This window comes from Lolium rigidum, chromosome 5 (genome assembly GCF_022539505.1).
Source record: "Lolium rigidum isolate FL_2022 chromosome 5, APGP_CSIRO_Lrig_0.1, whole genome shotgun sequence".
Taxonomy (NCBI): Eukaryota; Viridiplantae; Streptophyta; class Magnoliopsida; order Poales; family Poaceae; genus Lolium; species Lolium rigidum.
This window is the reverse complement of record NC_061512.1, coordinates 234,616,762-234,637,496: the sequence shown is the minus strand read 5'-3', so window position 1 is coordinate 234,637,496 and position 20,735 is coordinate 234,616,762. Positions and strand designations below refer to the sequence as shown.

The window sequence follows — 20,735 nt, the reverse complement described above, 5'->3', positions numbered from 1 at the left end:
GAAGACTCAAGCGTCTAAGCTTGGGGATGCCCAAGGCATCCCCTTCTTCATCGACAAAATTATCAGGTTCCTTCTCTTGAAACTATATTTTTATTCGGTCACATCTTATGTACTTTACTTGGAGCGTCTGTTTGTTTTTGTTTTTGTTTGTGTTTGAATAAATTGGATTACATCATGCTTGTGTGGGAGAGAGACACGCTCCGCTGGTTCGTATGAACACATGTGTTCTTAGTTCATAATATTCATGGCGAAGTTTCCTCTTCGTTAAATTGTTATATGGTTGGAATTGGAAAATGCTACATGTAGTAATTGCTATAATGTCTTGGGTAATGTGATACTTGGCAATTGTTGTGCTCATGTTTAAGCTCTTGCATCATATACTTTGCACCTATTAGTGAAGAAATACATAGAGCATGCTAAAATTTGGTTTGCATAATTGGTCTCTCTAAGGTCTAGATAATTTCTAGTAAGGTGTTTGAACAACAAGGAAGATGATGTATAGTCTTATAATGCTTGTAATATGTCTTTTATGTGAGTTTTGCTGTACTAGTTCATACTTGTGCTTGCTTCAAACAACCTTGCTAGCCTAAACCTTGTATCGAGAGGGAATACTTCTCATGCATCCAAATCCTTGAGCCAAACAACACTATGCCATTTGTGTCCACCATACCTACCTACTACATGGTATTTCCTGCCATTCCAAAGTAAATTGCTTGAGTGCTACCTTTAAACAATTCAAAATTTATCACCTCTGATTTGTGTCAATGTTTTATAGCTCATGAGGAAGTATGTGGTGTTTATCTTTCAATCTTGTTGGGCAACTTTCACCAATGGACTAGTGGCTTCATCCGCTTATCCAATAATTTTGCAAAAAGAGCCGGCAATGGGATTCCCAGTCCCAAATTAATTAACAAAAATAGACACTCCTCCATGGTATGTGATTGTTGGACGGCACCCGAAGGATTCGGTTAGCCATGGCTTGTGTAAGCAAAGGTTGGGAGGAGTGTCATCATAATAAAACTAAAATAAAAAGGCACTCCTTCATGGTATGAGATTGTTGGCGGGCACCCGAGGATTCGGTTAGCCATGGTTTGTGAAAGAAAGGTTGGAAGGAGTGCCACCCAAAAATAAAATAAAATGGGAGCCGCTCTTTGAAGGTTTGTCTGGCAAGGGGGTTAGAGTACCCGCTACCATTCGTTGACAACAACATACACCTCTCAAAACTTTATTTCTATGCTCTCTTTATGTTTTCAAAATCAAAGCTCTAGCACAAATATAGCAATCGATGCTTTCCTCTTTGAAGGACCATTCTTTTACTTTTATTGTTGAGTCAGTTCACCTATTTCTCTCCACCTCAAGAAGCAAACACTTGTGTGAACTCGTGCATTGATTCCTACATATTTGCATATTGCACTTGTTATATTGCTTTGCATTGACAACTATCCATGAGATATACATGTTATAAGTTGAAAGCAACCGCTGAAACTTAATCTTCCTTTGTGTTGCTTCAATGCTTTTACTATGAATTATTGCTTTATGAGTTAACTCTTATGCAAGACTTATTGATGCTTGTCTTGAAGTACTATTCATGAAAAGTCTTTGCTTTATGATTCATTTGTTTACTCATGTCATTTACATTGTTTTGATCACTGCATTCATTACATATGCTTACAATAGTATGATCAAGTTTATGATGGCATGTCACTCCAGAAATTATCTTTGTTATCGTTTACCTGCTCGATATGAGCAGAAACTAAGCTTGGGGATGCTGATACGTCTCCGACGTATCGATAATTTCTTATGTTCCATGCCACATTATTGATGATATCTACATGTTATATGCACATTTTATGTCATATTTATGCGTTTTCTGGAACTAACCTATTGACGAGATGCTCGAAAGGCCGCTTGATGTTTTCTCGCTGTTTTTGGTTTCGTAAATCCTAGTAACGAAATATTCTCGGAATCGGACGAAATCAACGCCCAAGCATCCTATTTTTCCACGAAGCTTCTAGAACACCCGGAAAGGACCAGAGGGGGGCCACAGGCCACCCAGACCATAGGCCGGCGCGGCCCAGGCCCTGGCCGCGCCGCCCTATAGTGTCGGCGCCCCTTCGACCTTCTGACGCCGCCTCTTCGCCTATAAGAAGCCCCTCGACCTAAAACCTCGAGACGGAAAAGCCACGGTACGAGAAACCTTCCAGAGCCGCCGCCATCGCGAAGCCAAGATCTGGGGGACAGGAGTCTCTGTTCCGGCACGCCGCCGGGACGGGGAAGTGCCCCTGGAAGGCTTCTCCATCGACACCGCTGCCATCTCCACCGCCATCTTCATCACCGCTGTTGTCTCCCATGAGGAGGGAGTAGTTCTCCATCGAGGCTCGGGGCTGTACCGGTAGCTATGTGGTTAATCTCTCTCCTATGTACTTCAATACAATGATCTCATGAGCTGCTTTACATGATTGAGATTCATATGAGTTTTGTATCACAATTTATCTATGTGCTACTCTAGTGATGTTATTAAAGTATTCTATTCCTCCTGCATGGTGTAAAGTGGACAGGGTGTGCATCATGTAGTACTTGGCGTAGTTTATGATTGTGATCTCTTGTAGATTATGAAGTTAACTATTACTATGATGGTATTGATACGATCTATTCCTCCTTTCATAGTGTGAAGGTTACGGTGTGCATGCTATGTTAGTACTTGGTTTAGTTGTGTTGATCTGTCGTGCACTCTAAGGTTATTTAAATATGAACACTGAATTGTGGAGCTTGTTAACTCCGGCATTGAGGGTTCGTGTAATCCTATGCAATGGTGTTCATCATCCAACAAGAGAGTGTAGAGTATGCATTTATCTATTCTGTTATGTGATCAAAGTTGAGAGTGTCCACTAGTGAAAGTATGATCCCTAGGCCTTGTTCCTAAATACTGCTATCGCTGCTTGTTTACTGTTTTACTGTGTTTCTATTGCCTGCAATATTACGACCATCACTACACGCCCGCAAGCACTTTTCTGGCGCCATTGCCACTGCTCATATATATTCATACCACCTGTATTTCACTATCTCTTCGCCGAACTAGTGCACCTATTAGGTGTGTTGGGGACACAAGAGACTTCTTGCTTTGTGGTTGCAGTGGTTGCATGAGAGGGATATCTTTGACCTCTTCCTCCCTGAGTTCGATAAACCTTGGGTGATCCACTTAAGGGAAACTTGCTGCTGTTCTACAAACCTCTGCTCTTGGAGGCCCAATACTGTCTACAGGAAAAGGAGGGGGTGTAGACATCACCAGGGTTATGCTATCTAGGGGTAGAAGAAGCTGAGGTGGTAGATCTTGAGTTTGAAGGAAGCATCATGGATGATCGTGGTAGGGGTGGTAGGAACAGAGGAAGAGAATCTGGTGCAGGAGGAGGGGATAACTGGAATAGACAACAATAAAATTAGCAGTTCCAGTAGAATCCACAGCAACACCAGTAGTAGCAGTTCCAGGATTTTCAGGGGCAAGCTGGTTTCCCCTTCCCTCCTCATCCTTTTGGGTTTATGCCTGTTGGATGCCTCCTCCTTCGGCTTTTCCTAGTACATACCCTCAATTTCCTCCACAATAGTTTGATTTCCAGTCAAATCAATGGATTGCTCCACCTGCAGAGAAGTTTCCTCAGAGCAACCAGAATCAAGAAGGAGATGCTCCAAAATCCAAATAGAGATAAAGAGGTGTAGAGTAAACCAGTTTAGAGGAAGAAGAATAACAGTACTGGTGAATCCTGAGCTCAGGTAATCAACACCCAGATGTCATATGTGGATACTATTTGTCTAGGGCGTGGAGAGCCTGGCCACTTCAAGCAGTCATGCAACAAATTTTTTTTTTTGCTTCATGCTAAGCTACTAATCACCCTGTTGAAGAGTGCCTTGTGATTAAAAAAGACCTCCCCAGATAGCTAAATATTTGGGTAGTGTTGCTACTGGTCTTGGTTTCTTCCACATTGATATTCCTAAGGTGATTGTTAATATGTAGCTACGAGAAAGAACTATGGCCTAGTTCTGATAGAGGAGGGTAAATAACTCAAGTCTTCTGCGCTGCCCATTTGAAGATGCTTCGGGCAGTCGAGATTGCCAGCTCTAATATCTCGGCTGAGCAGACACAATCCGCAGCTACGAGACAATTATCAAGGCCACCCGCACTCCACACCCAAAACAAGAAGACAACTGACTCAAGCGGAAGCTCACCAGGAAAAAAATCAGAAAAAACACAAAAAGTACTTTATATTTCGCATTTTAACTTCATCAACTCAAAATTTTGAGCTTAATCAAGCACTTTTAGTTAAAGTAAGTAAACCATTGAAATTTTGCACCGGTACAACACTGAACACGTGACATATAAGGGCGTGTTTGGTAGCCTAGGCGCCCCTTGGCTCGCATCGTCCCAACATTTTTTGACCCGTTTGGTTGTTTGGTCTCACTCGCGTTCTTGCATATCACGGGTCTTAAAGCACCCTGGGACAGGCCCTGGAGGAATGTCCAGTTTGACAGTTTCTCCGGGGACAGCCCTGGCGAGACGAAAATCGACAACAGACTGTCCGCCAGGACCCTTTCTAAATATTACTTCTAGATCCTTGACCATACAAAATATATTAGCACCATGATGGTGGGCAGGCTTCTTCCGGTGATCTTCCTCACCGTTGTAATGCTTTCCTTTCTTTCTTACGGGATGGGTACGCGTAAAAAATCGACGATGCCCCAGGTACACGAGCTTGTCAGTTTATCCAAATATGCACCCTCGATCTCATCTAAACAGTGCGTGCATGTATTATATCCCTTGTTCGACTGTCCTGAAATGTTACCAAGAGCAGGCCAATCGTTGATGGTTACGAAAACAGCGCTCGTAGGTCAAATTCCTCCTTCTTGTGCTCATCCCACACACGTACACCTGTTATGGACCACAGCTGTAGAAGTTCTTCTACTAATGGCTTCAGATACACATCAATGTTGTTGCCGGGTTGCTTCGGGCCTTCGATGAGCATTGGCATCATAATGAACTTTCGCTTCATGCACAACCAAGGAGGAAGATTATAGATACATAGAGTTACATGCCAGGTGCTATGACTGCAGCTCTACTCTCCAAAAGGATTCATGCCATCTGTACTTAGACCAAATCTTAAGTTCCTTGCATCCTCTGCAAAGTATGGATACTTTCTATCGATTTTTCTCCACTGCGACCCATCAACAGGATGTCTCAAATTCTTGTCTTTCTGACAGTCTTCATTGTGCCATTGCAACAACCTGGCGTGCTCTTTATTTCTAAACAAACGTTTCAGTCGTGGTATTATAGGAACATACCACATAATCTTGGCAGGAAACCTCTTCCTGGGGCGCTCGCCCTCAACATCACCCGGGCCATCTTGTCTGATCTTATACCGCAATGCAGTGCACACCGGGCATGCATCCAAATTCTCGTACTAGCCGCGGTAGAAGATGCAGTAATTAATGCATGCATGTATCTTCTGCACATCTAATACTAGAGGGCAGACAACCTTCATCGCTTCGTACGTACTGGCGGGCAATTCGTTACCCCTTGGAAGCTGCTTCTTAATTATTTTCAGCAATTTTTCAAACCCCGAGTCAGTCACACCGTTATCTTCCTTCCATTGCAACAATTTCAGTGTGCTATCTAGTTTTTCTGGCCATCTTCGCAAGTTGGGTACAACAATTTATTGTGATCCTCTAACATCTTGTCGAAGTTCAACCTTTCCTTTTCAGTTTCACATTCTCTCCTTGCGTCAGCAATAGCCCGACCAAGATCACCAACAGGCTCATCTGATGCCTCTTGATCTTCGGCTTCATTGTCTTCATTGTTTTCTTCTGATGGAACACAATCTCCCTTTGCAGTATCACCATATTCAACGAACATGGGATAGTTGTCATCATCATCTTCTTCTTCATTGTCTTTCATCATAACCCCTCTTTCTCCGTGCTTGGTCCAACAATTGTAGTGGGGCATGAAACCGGACCGCAGCAGGTGTGTGTGAATGGTACTCGGGGAAGAGAAATTTATGACATTCTCATTAACACATGGACAATACATAAAACCACCTTGTTTGTTTGCCTCAGCCACATCGATAAAAAATTTCAGGCCGGAAGTGAACTCGTTAAAGCGTTGATCAATGTACATCCATTACCGATTCATCGACATGATATAATTAAGCTTATCAAAAACCATTATAGAACATCATGATTAGTGAAGCGATGTATATATACACACATGCATTTTATCAATGATAGATAAAAGGATAAAGTTGTTAACCTCGACGGAGAAGGAAAAGGACAGTTAAACGTGGTTTGCTTTGTGTGAACTCAAGTGGCAAAAACTCTTAGGCATTCCATCGAACACCTCTTGTGCCTATGAAGAGGGCAAAGCAACATACACCTCTCTTGTGCTAAGAAGTGGAAAATGATAAGTGTGGCTCACACTTGAGCAGGGCAGAGTATATATATAGAGATGGGCGTTAGTCCAGGTTGGTAAAATAAACCGGGACTAAAGGTTAAACCTTTGGTCCCGGTTGGTAGTACCAACCGGGACTAAAAGGGATCGGGGCCTAACATGCCCTAACGCGCTCTGCTGCAACCCCTTTTGTCCCGGTTTGTATTACAAACCGGGACCAAATGCCCCAAACGAACCGGGATTAGAAGATGACGTCGGCCCGCCAAACGAACCGGAACCAACGCCACCCACTGGTCTCGGTTTACTTTAAAACCAGAACTAAATCTCACAGGGGATTTGGACGAAAGGCCTGTTTTCTACTAGTGTGATTTCGGATTCCATGAAAACTGAAGCTGTGGGGTTAGGAAGAGTTCTGCTCGAAATAAATTACATCAATCTTCAACGAGCCTTAAGGACATCAACATATGATTTTGCACCGATACGTGTCTTGATTGGTGATCTGAGGTTCAGGATACAAATGAGTTTTACTGACGCTACTGTTATTTATACTCCTTGATGTTATAATCAGTCAGCTCATGAGTTGGCGCAGCGTTGGGTGTAGGAGTAGCTCACCATGAACATGTACCGGCGATTTAGATTTGCATGCTTCCTAGTAACTGTTCCTGGCTTTCACGTTATATCTCCTCGGAAAGTCTCGGCCGAAGTAGCCGATACAGAAGGGCGCAACAACTACAAGCATAGTACATAGCTAGAATGTGACATGTCAAGGACTCGTGCTAGTAAAAAATACGAACAACCCAGCTGCATGCATGTCTCCCTGTAATCATCAGTACTCACCTCTCTGCTCATATAAATCCATCAGAACATGATATACACCAGTGTGAGGAAGAGCGACTCAGAAGCCCTATCTGACAACTGCACACGTAGTTTCTGATCAGACTGGATGAAACTGAAGAACATCAACCTGTAAGCTGGAGAGGATGTATTGCCGTTGCACTGGATGTAAGAGTAAGACAGTCGTGTAGTAGGATTGATGAGAGCTCCTAGGAACTAGGATACAGGACATCTATGAATTCTCCAAGTCAGATGCACATGTACCAAATCTGTTGTGGCTTTGGCGGGTCACGGAACCGGATGGGGAAAAGCTCCCTGCATCTCGCCGGTGTTACTGCTTCCGTCACCTCACCTCACCACACCTGGGTCTTTGCATCTCAGCCACCGTGCAACCTTGCTGCTACTGGCGTCTCACTCTAGTTTACTTTTATGTTCAAAACTCACATAATAATAGTTGTACAGCAGGAGCTCACGTTGTACCTGGTAATACCGCCAACCATGTTCATACTTGACAAAGAATGTCAAGGACACGGAAAAGGTCTGTAGCATTGTCGTAAATCTTCAGCGAAACACCAAGACTAGCTCAGGAAAACAGGACGGTAGCAAAACTTTTAATAAGATGGAGACCAGGTATGTCATCTCTTGTTACAACTAGAATCATATGGTAGCCACCCATAAATAACCTGCTTAATACCATCCAGAGCTACCTACTTAATACCATCCAGATCTGCGATAAACATAGCATTTCACGGATGCATTCGCCTCGAAAATGTTGAGCATTTCCTTGTATCCTCTGTCACTTGGAAAAAGCTTATGGGATATCCTCACGGTCATTCTTTTCATCCGAGTCGCACATCTGAACAGAAGTTTCAAGAAATCAACTTCATGGCCAGTTCCCTCAAACCCATCTATTTCTATTTCTTCAAGAGACGTCATAGGGATAGTTTGACTTTTCCAGTTTGGGGATTCATCACAAAGGCAATCTGCTGGGCATGCTTGTGTTCTCTGAAAGAAATGTGAAGTGTTGCTGATTATAGATTCCCCAAAATCTACTCATATAGGAACATAAATAAACTTATAAATAAATCAAAACAGGCCTCTTAAACAAATTACATATCAGTTAGCCAGATTGAATAGTTACCTTGAAGTTCCATATGACCACCTTAAGACTAAGTATACTGGTGTAAGTTGCAAGTAGATTCGACACCACAGCTCCAAAAACATGTCCATATGCTGCCAAAACTATATGCAGAACAGAAAATGGAGGAAGCAGTTTGAATCAAGTCATGGTCCACATGCATATACTCCTGTAAATGTATAAAAATTTCATGAAAAGGAAATGATACAAATCAAGTAACAGTACCATTAAAGCAATTTGACAATGTAAAATAGAAGTAATTGTGTGATTTTTGATGCAAGGTCAACGACCTATGAAGCATGCCTTCGGCAGACGTGACTCGAAGAAAGGTCTAAGCATGAGCATAGAGAAAGCTACTTCATTCTGTTCCCCGACTACCTCAAGCCTGCATCTTCTCAATGGTTTGTCGTTTTGAAGAACATATATTAACTCTTATCTCACCCCTTTGCTCATATATGGCATATGTGTTCTTAACATACCAGTGCAGATCATTGAGTTCATCGATAGGGCGAGAAGGCACTGCCTATGGAGGAAATCAGAGGACAGGGAAGTGAAAACCTATTCATTAGCTCCATGGGATTTGGTCTGTAGACCAAAAAAGAAAGGAGGGCTTGGTATATTAGATTTAGAAGTTCAAGCCCTTTTACTGAGGTATTTGCAGAAATTTTATCACAAATATGACATTCCATGGGTCATATAAATTTGGTTCAAGTATTACCCAAACGGTGTGCCTCATTCCAAAAAAACATGTGGGTCATTTAGGTGGCGAGACATCTTCAACTATTCTGATGTATTCAGAGGCATCACCTCATGCACAGTCAATGTTGGGGACAAAGTTTTGCTTTGGAAAGACGTTTGGCATGGTGACAGTGCTTTGGAAGATCAACTCTCACTGCTGTTCTCTTTTTCTACTACTGAAGATTGCTCGGTTCTTCAGTTTATTGGGCATAGCGCCCTAGAGTATAATTTCCAATTACCCGTCTCGATAGAGGCTGGTTTGGAGCTGTACTCTTTAAATCAAATTTTGGATAGTCTAGACATGGAGACACACATTCCTGATGAGTCGGGATACAGCTAGGGAAATTCAGAATACGCAGCTCACAAGTACTACAATTTTTTCTTCAGAGAGGTGCAACCACTACCTTGTCTCCCTCTCATGTGGAAAACTAAGTGTCAAATGAAACACAAAGTTTTTGCTTGGTTGCTCATGATTGTTGGTCCTCTATGGGCATCAGCTGGAATATGAATTTATCCTTGAGTGACAGAGTGGTAGCAGCAGCAAAACAATGGTCTGATCCTTTCTTCTTGGAATATGTCATCCTTGGTGCCTGGGATAAATGGAAACAAAGGAATAGGAAGCACTTTGAAGACATCGACATCTCCAATGACTGCTGGCTTGCACAGCTTAGTGTGGATCTGGAGCTTCTAAAATCTAGAGTGAAGAAAGACCGTAGACATAACATAGATTCATTTGTAACAAGGATTGTAATTTAATTTCTCTTTGGAGCTTGGCCAGCCTAGAACAGTAGGAGTCTCTCCTGCTGTAGGTTCCCCTCAAAACAAGTTTTGACTTCAATCAAGGCGATCAATCACCCTCCTTAACATAACTTGAAAACAAAATGCCACTATCGAGTCATAACACTTGATATGTGATGCAACAGCAATTAGTATATTGTGTGGTGTGGGGATTGTGGTACGTAGCATTATCAGCCTGACATACTCGCAGCTGGTAAGGTGGTCTTGGAGCTTATAGTTCGTAGTGTTATGGTCTTGGTAGGGAAAGAACATCAGGATAGGGAAATAAAATTCTATTTACTCGAAATTCCTGGCTTGCTATTTTAAGCACATGCATACACTTGACCTGGCTTCGCACTACCAGATTCCTTGATTCATGTTTAATTCTCATGCCGTCTTTGGCTCCATTGACAGCAAACCCAAATTTATAATCAAATATTGATTTCCCTTTCCTCGTCTAAAATTTCAAACTCACTTAATCCCCTATCATACGTTGCTTTGGTTTGAACTTGCGTATTGCACCATTCTTGTGCTCCACACTTACCCTAGATGACTCCTCTACCATACCTATGAAAAAGCCATTCCTCAAAGGTAGTAACAGTAATCAAGGTCAAACTGTAGCACAAAAGCAATTGTGCTATCTGACTGGGTTCCATGGCATTTGACATGGTAGAGCAGGGTAGCAGCGGACATTGATTGGTGGAGTGTGAGGTGGTGGGGCAAGTAGCTGGTGAGCATTAAGGTACACATAGGTTTTTTATTGGCAACCATATAGTAGTCGTAGCAGTAGTGCCCTCTCGCTACGGATGCATGGTTGTGTTTTGGAATAGCGTTTTCAGAACTTATATCGGCTCAACACATGTTTGGAAAAGATGGTAAAAGTTTGGGATTTTTTGAAAAAATGACTCCATGGAAATTGTTTGCTCGTGCTTAAAGGTGGAATAAATTTGTTGCTCGTGTTCTTTAAATATATAGTACCCTAACGACGTACATAAATTCTTTTTAGGGTACTTACTTAGATAAAAAGGTCTTTATACTTAGATACAAAGTTGCAATGCGGCACCTTTTACTGGTATTAGTTGGACATTCTATTTGGACTCAACCTTATCCAATTTGCTACGTAGTTGACTTTTTTCCATCAGTTTATAGCAACCTACCTTGCGGCAATACTATCTCTGATCCAACATGTAAGTCCACGTTAGTAATATAATAAGACATCTCAGCACGAAGACTATACTAAATGGTGAATTGGGCAGGAGACAAAACACACCGAACAGCAGCCGACTTTTTCACCACTTTTCATTGCTTGTTTCTTTCTTAGTTGAATATAGACTAGATTAGCTGTAGACTAACATGTCTGCATTACTTCATTTACTGTGCTTACTTAGATAACAGGCTTTTATACTTGGATACAAAGTTGCAGTACTCATGTCATGCTGGATCTTCAGCGATCCACCTTATCCAAATTTGATACTGATACTTATTTCATCAATTTATAACAACCTACTCTGTGGCATATACTATCTCCAATCCAAATGTAAGTCATTTTAGAATCTGCATAAGCTCAACATTTATATGTTTGACCATCTACACTAGTCCTGTAACAACTTACGGCAACCTAGCATTAGGCCTAAAAGGTAAAGTAAATTGAGCAGAAGGGAAGACATACCGAAAAATCTATGTTCAACCGTAGGACGTAGGCACTGTCATCTGTCCATAGATCCAGGCTGCAGAGACGCCATAGCAGCTCACCAATCCCGACACTCTGTACCGCACATGAGTACGACCACCAGAGATCTTCCACCATCGGCGCTGAGAACAACACATTGAAGTCGCTGTCCATGGTGGCTCGCAGCGTGAACCGCTTAAGCACGGGGGCCATGATATCAAGGTTACTCAGCCACCCGTTGTTTTTTAAGACAAGCTCCTCAATCGTCGGTGAGTGAACTTTGAATGTGCCTAGACCAAAGCAGCTGCGTACCTTTAGCACGCGTAGATGAGGGAACTCAACGCCCCCCGGCGGTGGTGTTAGATAGAGGTTGTCTATGCGGAGCTTGATCGAGGTGGCGCGTTCGAAGCAGGGAATCTCGATAGGAATGTCACGATCTTTACAGTGCCCACAGACATCTATGACGAGATCCACCGGGGCGAGCCCCGCGACGGCATTGAGCTGGGCGGAGACGCGAGCAGGTCCAGAATCCTGTGTCTCTCGGGGATCTCTATTTCGAGGCGGGACAGGGCGGGGCAGGCGACCTGTTGGAGGGCAGCGTCGACTGCGTCCAAGGGCATGTCGCGGAAGGAGAGCTCGAAGAGGTGCCTCCAGAGACCGCGCCACCTGCGGGAGAGAGAGCTTGTGTGGGCAGCAGCGCGGGCGCAGCGGAGGTGAACGAGGATTTGGAGCAGCATTTCGTCCGGAAGGGCGCTGATCCGGTCGTCTCCGCCGCCGTCTGGGCAGCGGCGTGGCTGGGAACGACGGCGAGATCCTATCAGCGACTGCGAGCTGAGACGAAGACTTGACCGCAGCTCCATCCCTGATACAAATCGGAAGGATGCGGCGAACTACGGGGACAGAGACGGCGGCCGGAAGAAAGGAACCGGCGGCGGCGGCGGGCTAGACGAGTAACGGAAGTGTGTGTGTGTGTGTCGGGTGGAGTGTTGTGTTACCTGTCGGTGGCAGGGGCACGAGCGAGTACGGGAGCAGAAACCGTCGGGCTCCCAGCACCCTCGGTAGAGGAGGTCCCCGTCCGCTTGGTGGGTGGCGCAGACGGCACATCCAGAGCCGCCTTCCTCTTTCCATAGCTAGAAAATGGTGGTTCTCCTTTCCCTGGCATACAACTCTCATAGGTTGGGACTGATGTTCTATTGGCTATCACTCCAACTAAATCACCGAAGCCAGGTTCTTGTTCCTCATTCTGTATTTCATCTTCTCTTCGAGCTTCAGTACCAGTATCCATGTAGTCAACTGAATAACTACATGGGCTACGTCCCTTCCATTCCGTCTCCTCGGGCATCACAGGATCCCGTTGATCTGAGCATCACATAAGAATAATAAAGTTAGCACGATCCACTTGCTTGCATGTTGTAATACAACCTTGGAAAACCAAATGGTATCTTTCTTCTTTTTTACTTTCTGTATCAAAAATTTCTGATGTTAGCACCAAGACCACAAGCAGACACAGAGGAGAATTCAGTTGGTGATAAGCAAGACACTTTAGAAAACAATTACAGCACATGAATCGAATGTATGAATTATTACCTTCTTTGACATGCTGCGATGTTCATCCCAATAACAATTATCTACATAGAAGAAGGTGTTAGGTAGGTGGACAAAAGACAAGAGGATTGCTGCAGGTATACAGAGAAACAGGGACAGGCACATACGCTTGTTCCAACTAAATTTAATGCTATCCTTAGTGATTTTGTATTTTTGCTTTAGGTTGTGTTGTTGTCTTCTCTCTTTTATCTAGAATATCTTCAATATCCTTATCCGTTACTGCTCTGTCGGCAAAACTGAAAACCTTTCCAGCACCCAACAATGTCATTTTTGGAAGGTCATCCTTATTGACAGCTGAACAGAAGAGAAAGTTATCAGAAAAAATCATATACCCAATTACTAAAGAAAAATGCTCGAACAAGGCAATGAGTATCAAAACCATACTTTCTCTGTGTGCGAATCGTCCTTACCCAAAAATTAAAAGATACAATGCTAGCTTTTTATACCCTTCCTGAAACACTTTTTCCTCGACGGTGTGCTGTAATTTCGTTTGCGTTATATTTCCAGACAGATAGCAATATAAAATTTAGCATTATATAGAAACAACAAACCTCAGTGCAAAAGCGGAAAACTTGAACTTGTTACCTATTCCAGTAACACGGTCTAGAGCTTGCAGATCAAAGATGTGGATTCCTGAAGGCACAAAAGTACCAAAGAATTAAGATTCGATTCCTAGGGTGAGCAACAAAATCATGTTTAGCATAATAAAGTGCATACCAATCGCTGTCGTAAAATATTACAACATCAGCAATGGGCAAGTTGATACCACCGCCACATGCCCCAGTTGAAAGTAAGAAAACAAACTTGTCTTCCTTGTTGAAGGCTTCAATGACTTCATCACGATCTTCTAGGCGTGTACCTCCATATATTTTACAATAATTATATTCTCTGTAATTAAGATACTCTTCCAAGATTTTTAAAAGCGTAGGCATCTGCAGGATATAGTGTTATATATGTTAGACAAAGCAAAATTCTGGGAAAATAAATTGCTTAGTGAGTTGCGCGGTGCACATGCTTAGTGTCGACGAGTGGTATATCTCCTACAAACTTGCTAAACCAATAATTCATTCAAATCTGCATGGCAGTGAAAAACAATCACCGTTGAAAAAATAAAGACTTTGGAACCACGCTCTTTTAACTTATGCAGCAACTTATCTAGTAGAACCATTTTTCCTATGCAAACATAAAGAAAAAACATCAATAAGAATCCACAGAAAATTATGTAGGTAAACATGTTACGGTTGTATAAAAAAATATGGGATCGAGATGTGAAATAAGCAAGGAACATAATGCTACCTGAATTCTCAATTAGATCTTCTAAAGTTTGGTAGGTCGGGCCGACAGGTTTAGCATCTTTGCTCAAATTTGGATGGTTGCTGACCTTGCGCATCTTCATGGTCATGTTGTTGCCGTTTACAAACACACCACTACAATATAGCTGTGTTTGCTTCGAAGACATTCCAACTTTAAGTATGGTTTCCTTCTTTGCAGGGAAACTTGTTTCTTCATTAGAATTGAGCCTCCGAAGAAGAAATCGGTGAACAACCTTACCAAAAGTTGCAAAAAAGAATTATAAATAGACTTCATTTTAAAGTACTTAAATTGGTGATCACGAGAATCCCAACCTTGTGAACCTCCACCACCACCTCCTGCTGATCCAAGGTATCGGATTCTAAATCCGAATCGGAACCAGAATGTTGTAAACAATCTTTGAAGGCGGAATACGAATCCGATTTTTTATAAGGGCAACCAAAATTTGAGACCACATATCGAAGGTCTCTGAAGACGTAGACGTAAAGATCTTAGGTACCACGAAGTGTAGGAGAGCCCAAAGCTCATGCAAATCATTCTGCCACGTAGCAGCAAAACAGTAATAATATTAAACCAAAAACAAATATGAAACAACACACATCAGTTACTAGCCAGTGGTAATTAAATCCATGTTCAGGACTAGCTACATTTGAAAAACAGAACTGTCAATGGAAGCTACCTGGATTGGTGTGCCTGTGATTAGGAGATGAGAGTCACTTTTGTAAGTTCTCATGAGTTCTGATAAATCAGAATGTTCATTTTTTAAATTTTCAGCTTCATCAATAATAATGTAGCCACAGTGGATACCCTTTAACTTTCTCTTTTCTATATTTGTCGTCTCATAACTAGTCACACACACATCAAAATCATGCGCCTGCGGTGAGTCCCATATAGCTTTCTAACATAGAAAAAGAAAGAGAAGGTCAGTAATAGTATAAGTTAAATCAATGAATAAAAAATAGACTTTTGAGACAACTAACCCGCTCTTTTTTATCCCTCAGGAACTTCACAACACGTAAGCTAGAGCAAATACTGGTGAATGCCTTCATCCAGTTGTCAATAGTCCACTTCGGAACAACAAGCATGTGACGATCAGTTTTTTCTTCTTCTTTTTTAGAATCAATTGTGCCTCTACTCTTTTTTCTTTTGTGGGTTTAGTCTAATGCTTGAGATATCCATCAATGCAATAGTTAACACCTTTTTCCCAAGACCCTAAATAATGATAATAAAAAAAGAGTAAATTCATTCCAAAGAAGATCATCTTTATTATCATTATTTAGGATCTTGGAAAAAGGTGTTAACTATTGCATTGCTGGGGTATGTGAAGCATGAGACTAAACCCACAAAAGAAAAAGAGTAGAGGCACAACTGATCCTAAAAAAGAAGAAAAAACTAATCGTCACATGTTTGTTGTTCCGAAGTGGACTATTGACAACTAGATGAAGGTATTCAACAATATTTGCTCTAGCTTACGTGTTGTGAAGTTCCTGGGGGATAAAAAGAGCGAGTTAGTTGTCTCAAAAGTCTATTCTTTATTCATTGATTCAACTTATACTATTAGTGACCTTCTCTTTCTTTGTCTATGTTAGAAAGCTATATGGGACTCACCGCAGGCGCAGGAATTTGATGTTTGCGTGACTAGTTATGAGACGGCAAATATAGAAAAGAGAAAGTTAAAGGGTATCCACTGTGGCTACATTATTATTGATGAAGCTGAAAATTTAAAGAATGAACATTCTGATTTATCAGAACTCATGAGAATTTACAAAAGTGACTCTCATCTCCTAATCACATCCAGGTAGGTTCCATTGGTAGTTCTATTTTTCAAATGTAGCTAGCCTGAACATGGATTTAAGTACCACTGGCTAGCTCTAGACCGTGTTACTGGAATAGGTAACAAGTTCAAGTTTTCCGCTTTTGCACTGAGGTTTGTTGTTTCTAGATAGTGCTAAATTTTGTATTGCTACCTGTCTGGAAATATAACGCAAACGAAATTACAAAGACACCGTCGAGGAAAAAGTGTTTCAGGAAGGGTATAAAAAGCTAGCATTGTATTCTTTAATTTTTGGGCAAGGACGATTCGCACACGGAGAAAATATGGTTTTGATACCCATTGCCTTGTTCGAGCATTTTTCTTTAGTAATTGGGTATATGATTTTTTCTGATAATTTTCTCTTCTGTTCAGCTGTTAATAAGGATGACCTTCCAAAAATGACATTGTTGGGTAAGTTCTGAGGACAACACAGTAACGGATAAAGATATTGAAGATATTCTAGATAAAAGAGAGAAGACAACAACACAACCTAAAGCAAAAATATAAAAAATCACTAAGGATAGCATTAAATTTAGTTGGAACAAGCATATGTGCCTGTCCCTGTTTCTCTGTATACCGCAAGTGAGCCTCTCTTGTCTTTTGTCCACCTACCTAACACCTTCTTCTATGTAGATAATTTTTATTGGGATGAACATCGCAGCATGTTAGAGAAGGTAATAATTCATACATTTGATTCATGTGATGTAATTGTTTTCTAAAGTGTCTTGTTTATCACCAACTGAATTCTCCTCTGTGTCTGCTTGTGGTCTTGGTGCTAACATCAAAAAAAATTGATATAGAAAGGAAAAAAGAAGAACGATACCATTGAGGGGGAAGCCGAAGGTATTTTGGTTTTCCAAGGTTGTATTATAACATGCAAGCAAGTGGATCGTGCTAACTTTATTATTCTTATGTGATGTTCAGATCAGCGGGATCCTTTGATGCCCGAGGAGGCGGAATGGAAGGGACGTAGCCCATGTAGTTATTCAGTTGACTACATGGATACTGGTACTGAAGCTCGAATAGAAGATGAAATACAGAATGAGGAACAAGAACCTGGCTTCGGTGATTTAGTTGGAGTGATAGCCAATAGAACATCAGTCTCAACCTATGAGAGTTGTATGTCAGGGAAAGGAGAACCACCATTTTCTAGCAATGGAAAGAGGAAGGCAGCTCTGGATGCGCCGTCTGCGCCACCCGCCAAGCGGACGGGGACCTCCTCCACCGAGGGTGCTGGGAGCCCGACGGTTTCTGCTCCTGTACTCGCTCGTGCCCCTGCCCTCGCTCGTGCCCCTGCCACCGACAGGTAACAAGGATGGAATTTTTGGAGTGGTGGGGGCGGCGGTTGGGCTGGGCTGAAATGGCAAACCCAAAGAAAGTGTTTAGAGGAGAAGGTCCAAAACAAGGATGGAATTTTTAATCAATCTCAGGGTGTGTTTGGTTGAGCTGTAGATTTCTGAAAATCAGCTGTGGGGAATCTGCTGTGAGAAAGCTGCTGTGAGCTGACAACTGTGGGAAAGCTGGAAGTTGTTTGGTTGTAACAACTGCCAACTGTAGATTCGATAGAAAAATGTCTGTAATGCCCTAAAGCTCCGGGATATTATTTATACAAATATGGAGAAACGATGAAAATATGTAACTGAATTTATCATTAGGTTGGCAAGAGAATGTCATGTGTTAAGTCCATGGCTATGTAATATTAATTCAGGAAAGGTTATTGTACTCAAGCTATTTTTATTTTAGCTTACCTGTAAAACGGTCGGCAACAAACTATCAATAAGCATTTTGGAAGAAGATAGACAAGACCGTCTATACAATAAGTCGAGTTACTTGGCAAATGCAGTAGACTCAAGTGTGTCCAGATGTTCTAAACAAAGATTGCATAAATAATAAGTACCTAGATCATACATTTTAATAGTAGAAGTGTAGTACAAAAGTGAAAATAAGGTAGTAGTGCTACTCTCTGACTGATTTCCATAACCATTTCTTAGCTAAAAGTTGAATACCAAGAGATGTATGGTCTGTAAACCTGGTACAGAATCACCACATAACTATATTTATCCCGTGTACTGAGACTTCATGCTAGGTGCTTATGTTTGATTGTAACGGCAACATGCGGGCTACAAAGGGAGTTTGTTTTAGTATAGCGATAAGATACCATATAAATGTTTTGTGGATCAAGATTCACATATTTTGGGTCTAAGAGATGAAGAACGTTCTCATTACCTTATAGTCTGCAGGAGTAATACTATTTTTTTTCATAATAGCACCTTACAGACGTGGCATTCTGGCTGTGTTTTTCCTGCATGTTGTGTTAGGCATCGCAGGACGAACAGATGATAGGCAAGACAATAAGGTATAATAATATAAACTTAGTCAGTGATAGAGAAAGAGCGGTGGTCTTTCAAAATAGAAATAAGGATTACATGGTTAGATGCTTCTGCAGGTGTAGATGGGAGTGTTGGTCCACCGTCTCCAATTAAGAAGCCCTGATGTATGAAATAAATCAAAAGATGTGAGATAGGATTATCGATAGAGTCGTGCATGGCAAATAGAACTATAGTGTTCCTCCTGGAGTGTATCTTACCGTCCTTAACAATTAGATAGAAATGTAAAGTTAGCTGCTTCCAAATCCTCACTAAGACAAACCTGGAGATTCTCAATCATCCTCTTATAGCCACACAGTGTTAGATGTTCCGATATTTTCTATTCGGGGGAAGAACAAACATCATAACAGTAGAACTGGTTATAGTTATGAGGCACTAAAATTAATTGCAGCACAATGAATTCTGCATATGCTAGCAGTGCAAATCCTAATTTGTGGTTCTTAGTGACAACATCTCCAAGGAGTAAATCATAGAAAAACTTCAAATAAAGACAATGGTGACAGTGATAAATGACAATATGCTTGCCCAAAGTATTTCCTTGCTTGATCATACTTCTTAACATAATGATAATAGCACTCAACAGCCAACCGGAAAATAGATTTAAATAATATAAAAACGCAACATCAACAGAATAGCACACCAACCAAGCATTATTACATAACACACGCATAGCGGTATTACCTAGTATAGCAAAATTACTTAATATATGCAATTTTTATGTGCAAAGTTATGCTAATCCAACCCTGGCTTTGATGCCTTTTTTGCAAGGGGAGTACTAAGGATAACGACATTGTACACCTTAAATAGCAAAGGCAGTAGATTAAGCATGTACCTTTAGGCTGATTGGCGTTCTTTGCAAGAGAGAGTGTAATCTGGCCGTCAAATTCTTCATTGGGTCGAGGTGGCTCTGCCCTGTGGAGATAGCAAAGCAACCAAGGCTTAAGCAACTATTTGTTTGAAATAGCAGAAGATGTCAATACATTAAATGCTTGTAAATGTAGCAATTATATGAATCCGATTCATGGAATGGAATTTCATGAAGTTATGAAAGAGTCATATAACAAAGTGACACTCTAGCGAGGGTATCAACACCTTTGGTCTGATCGGTTCATGTTGCCAGAGCATGCTCTGTTCTCTCCCCATCACCCGAGGCTGCCGCTGATTCAAACTCCCCTCCAGGATTCCGCCCCATCAAGAAATTGCAGAGCAACTTCGTGAAATCTCCTTTATGTGTTGAGAAAAATACCAGCAGAATGTCATGCAAGTGGTTGTGATTGAAGAGTGGAGAGCAACCTCCTACCAACCAATCCCTATCACGTGAAAACTGGCACACAATTGGTATCTACTTGTATGCTTATTTGTACATGAAACTTGGGAGCAACTATGGTTAGGAGACCACAACACTTTTAGTTGGGCCTTGACTTGATCTTAGATCACAACAAATGCATTCAGTCATGTTGTAATGCACGTGCTAGAGTTGTAGTCATAGAAGCTCTGAATCTTCATGAATTTGACAGTTAAAATGTACACGGGATTTGAGTCATCATGTGATACGCAGACTGCGGGGTGTTCTTGCTCAGCACAATGGAAATCTGTTTATCTAATATTGAAGTGTTTTTAATTAGTATTTTCGATGTTTAATCAGAACATCATTGAAAAAAGGCCAGATGTTGTATACCTAAACTGAACAGGATCATGAAACACGGGGGCAAAACACCAAAGGAAATTGCAAAGCCTGACAGGCTACCATGTCTTGGTTGTTTTGCCCATGTCATAGAGAGTATGTTCACCCTGAAAAGGGTCAGGAGAGTAGGTAAAATTACTTAACACTGATGCATAGATGCACTGAGTAGCAAATAGTAGTAAATAAACTTAAGAACAAACAGTAGCATGATTGTAACAGATTATCATGAATATCAAGAATAAACAATTAGTAAAGAAAAGAGAGATACACACTTCCTGAAAGTACATGACTATCCTGCCTGTATACTCACATCACATATGTATTTGCGAAAAAATTGGGAATATAA

At 41.5% G+C, this 20,735-nt stretch overlaps 1 protein-coding gene across 1 annotated transcript; it reads right to left on the bottom strand.

Annotated features, from left to right (window-relative positions):
• Nucleotides 1–7,827: 7,827 nt before the first annotated feature.
• Nucleotides 7,828–15,590, bottom strand: LOC124657258 (probable chromatin-remodeling complex ATPase chain). Its single transcript, XM_047195839.1, has 12 exons — nucleotides 15,486–15,590; nucleotides 15,223–15,403; nucleotides 14,820–14,995; nucleotides 14,491–14,740; nucleotides 14,294–14,367; nucleotides 13,780–14,126; nucleotides 13,605–13,672; nucleotides 13,302–13,488; nucleotides 13,177–13,217; nucleotides 12,585–12,948; nucleotides 8,409–8,574; nucleotides 7,828–8,272 (listed from the first exon to the last, which is right to left on the bottom strand). The coding sequence occupies exons 1-6, from the start codon at nucleotides 15,588–15,590 to the stop codon at nucleotides 13,812–13,814; spliced, it is 1,101 nt and encodes a 366-aa protein (XP_047051795.1). The 3' UTR covers nucleotides 7,828–8,272; nucleotides 8,409–8,574; nucleotides 12,585–12,948; nucleotides 13,177–13,217; nucleotides 13,302–13,488; nucleotides 13,605–13,672; nucleotides 13,780–13,811.
• Between the last annotated feature and the right edge of the window lie 5,145 nt (nucleotides 15,591–20,735).

What these genes read in the sequence shown, in the direction of transcription:
- LOC124657258 (XM_047195839.1), bottom strand. Translation starts at nt 15,590, where the DNA reads ATGCTTGTTGTTCCGAAGTGGACTATTGACAACTGGATGAAGGCATTC. An exon ending in TGGTGGTGGAGGTTCACAAG is followed by an intron (nt 14,741 to 14,819) that starts GTTGGGATTCTC and finishes ACTTTTGGTAAG; the next exon opens with GTTGTTCACCGATTTCTTCT. An exon ending in AAGTCTTTATTTTTTCAACG is followed by an intron (nt 14,127 to 14,293) that starts GTGATTGTTTTT and finishes TATATCCTGCAG; the next exon opens with ATGCCTACGCTTTTAAAAAT.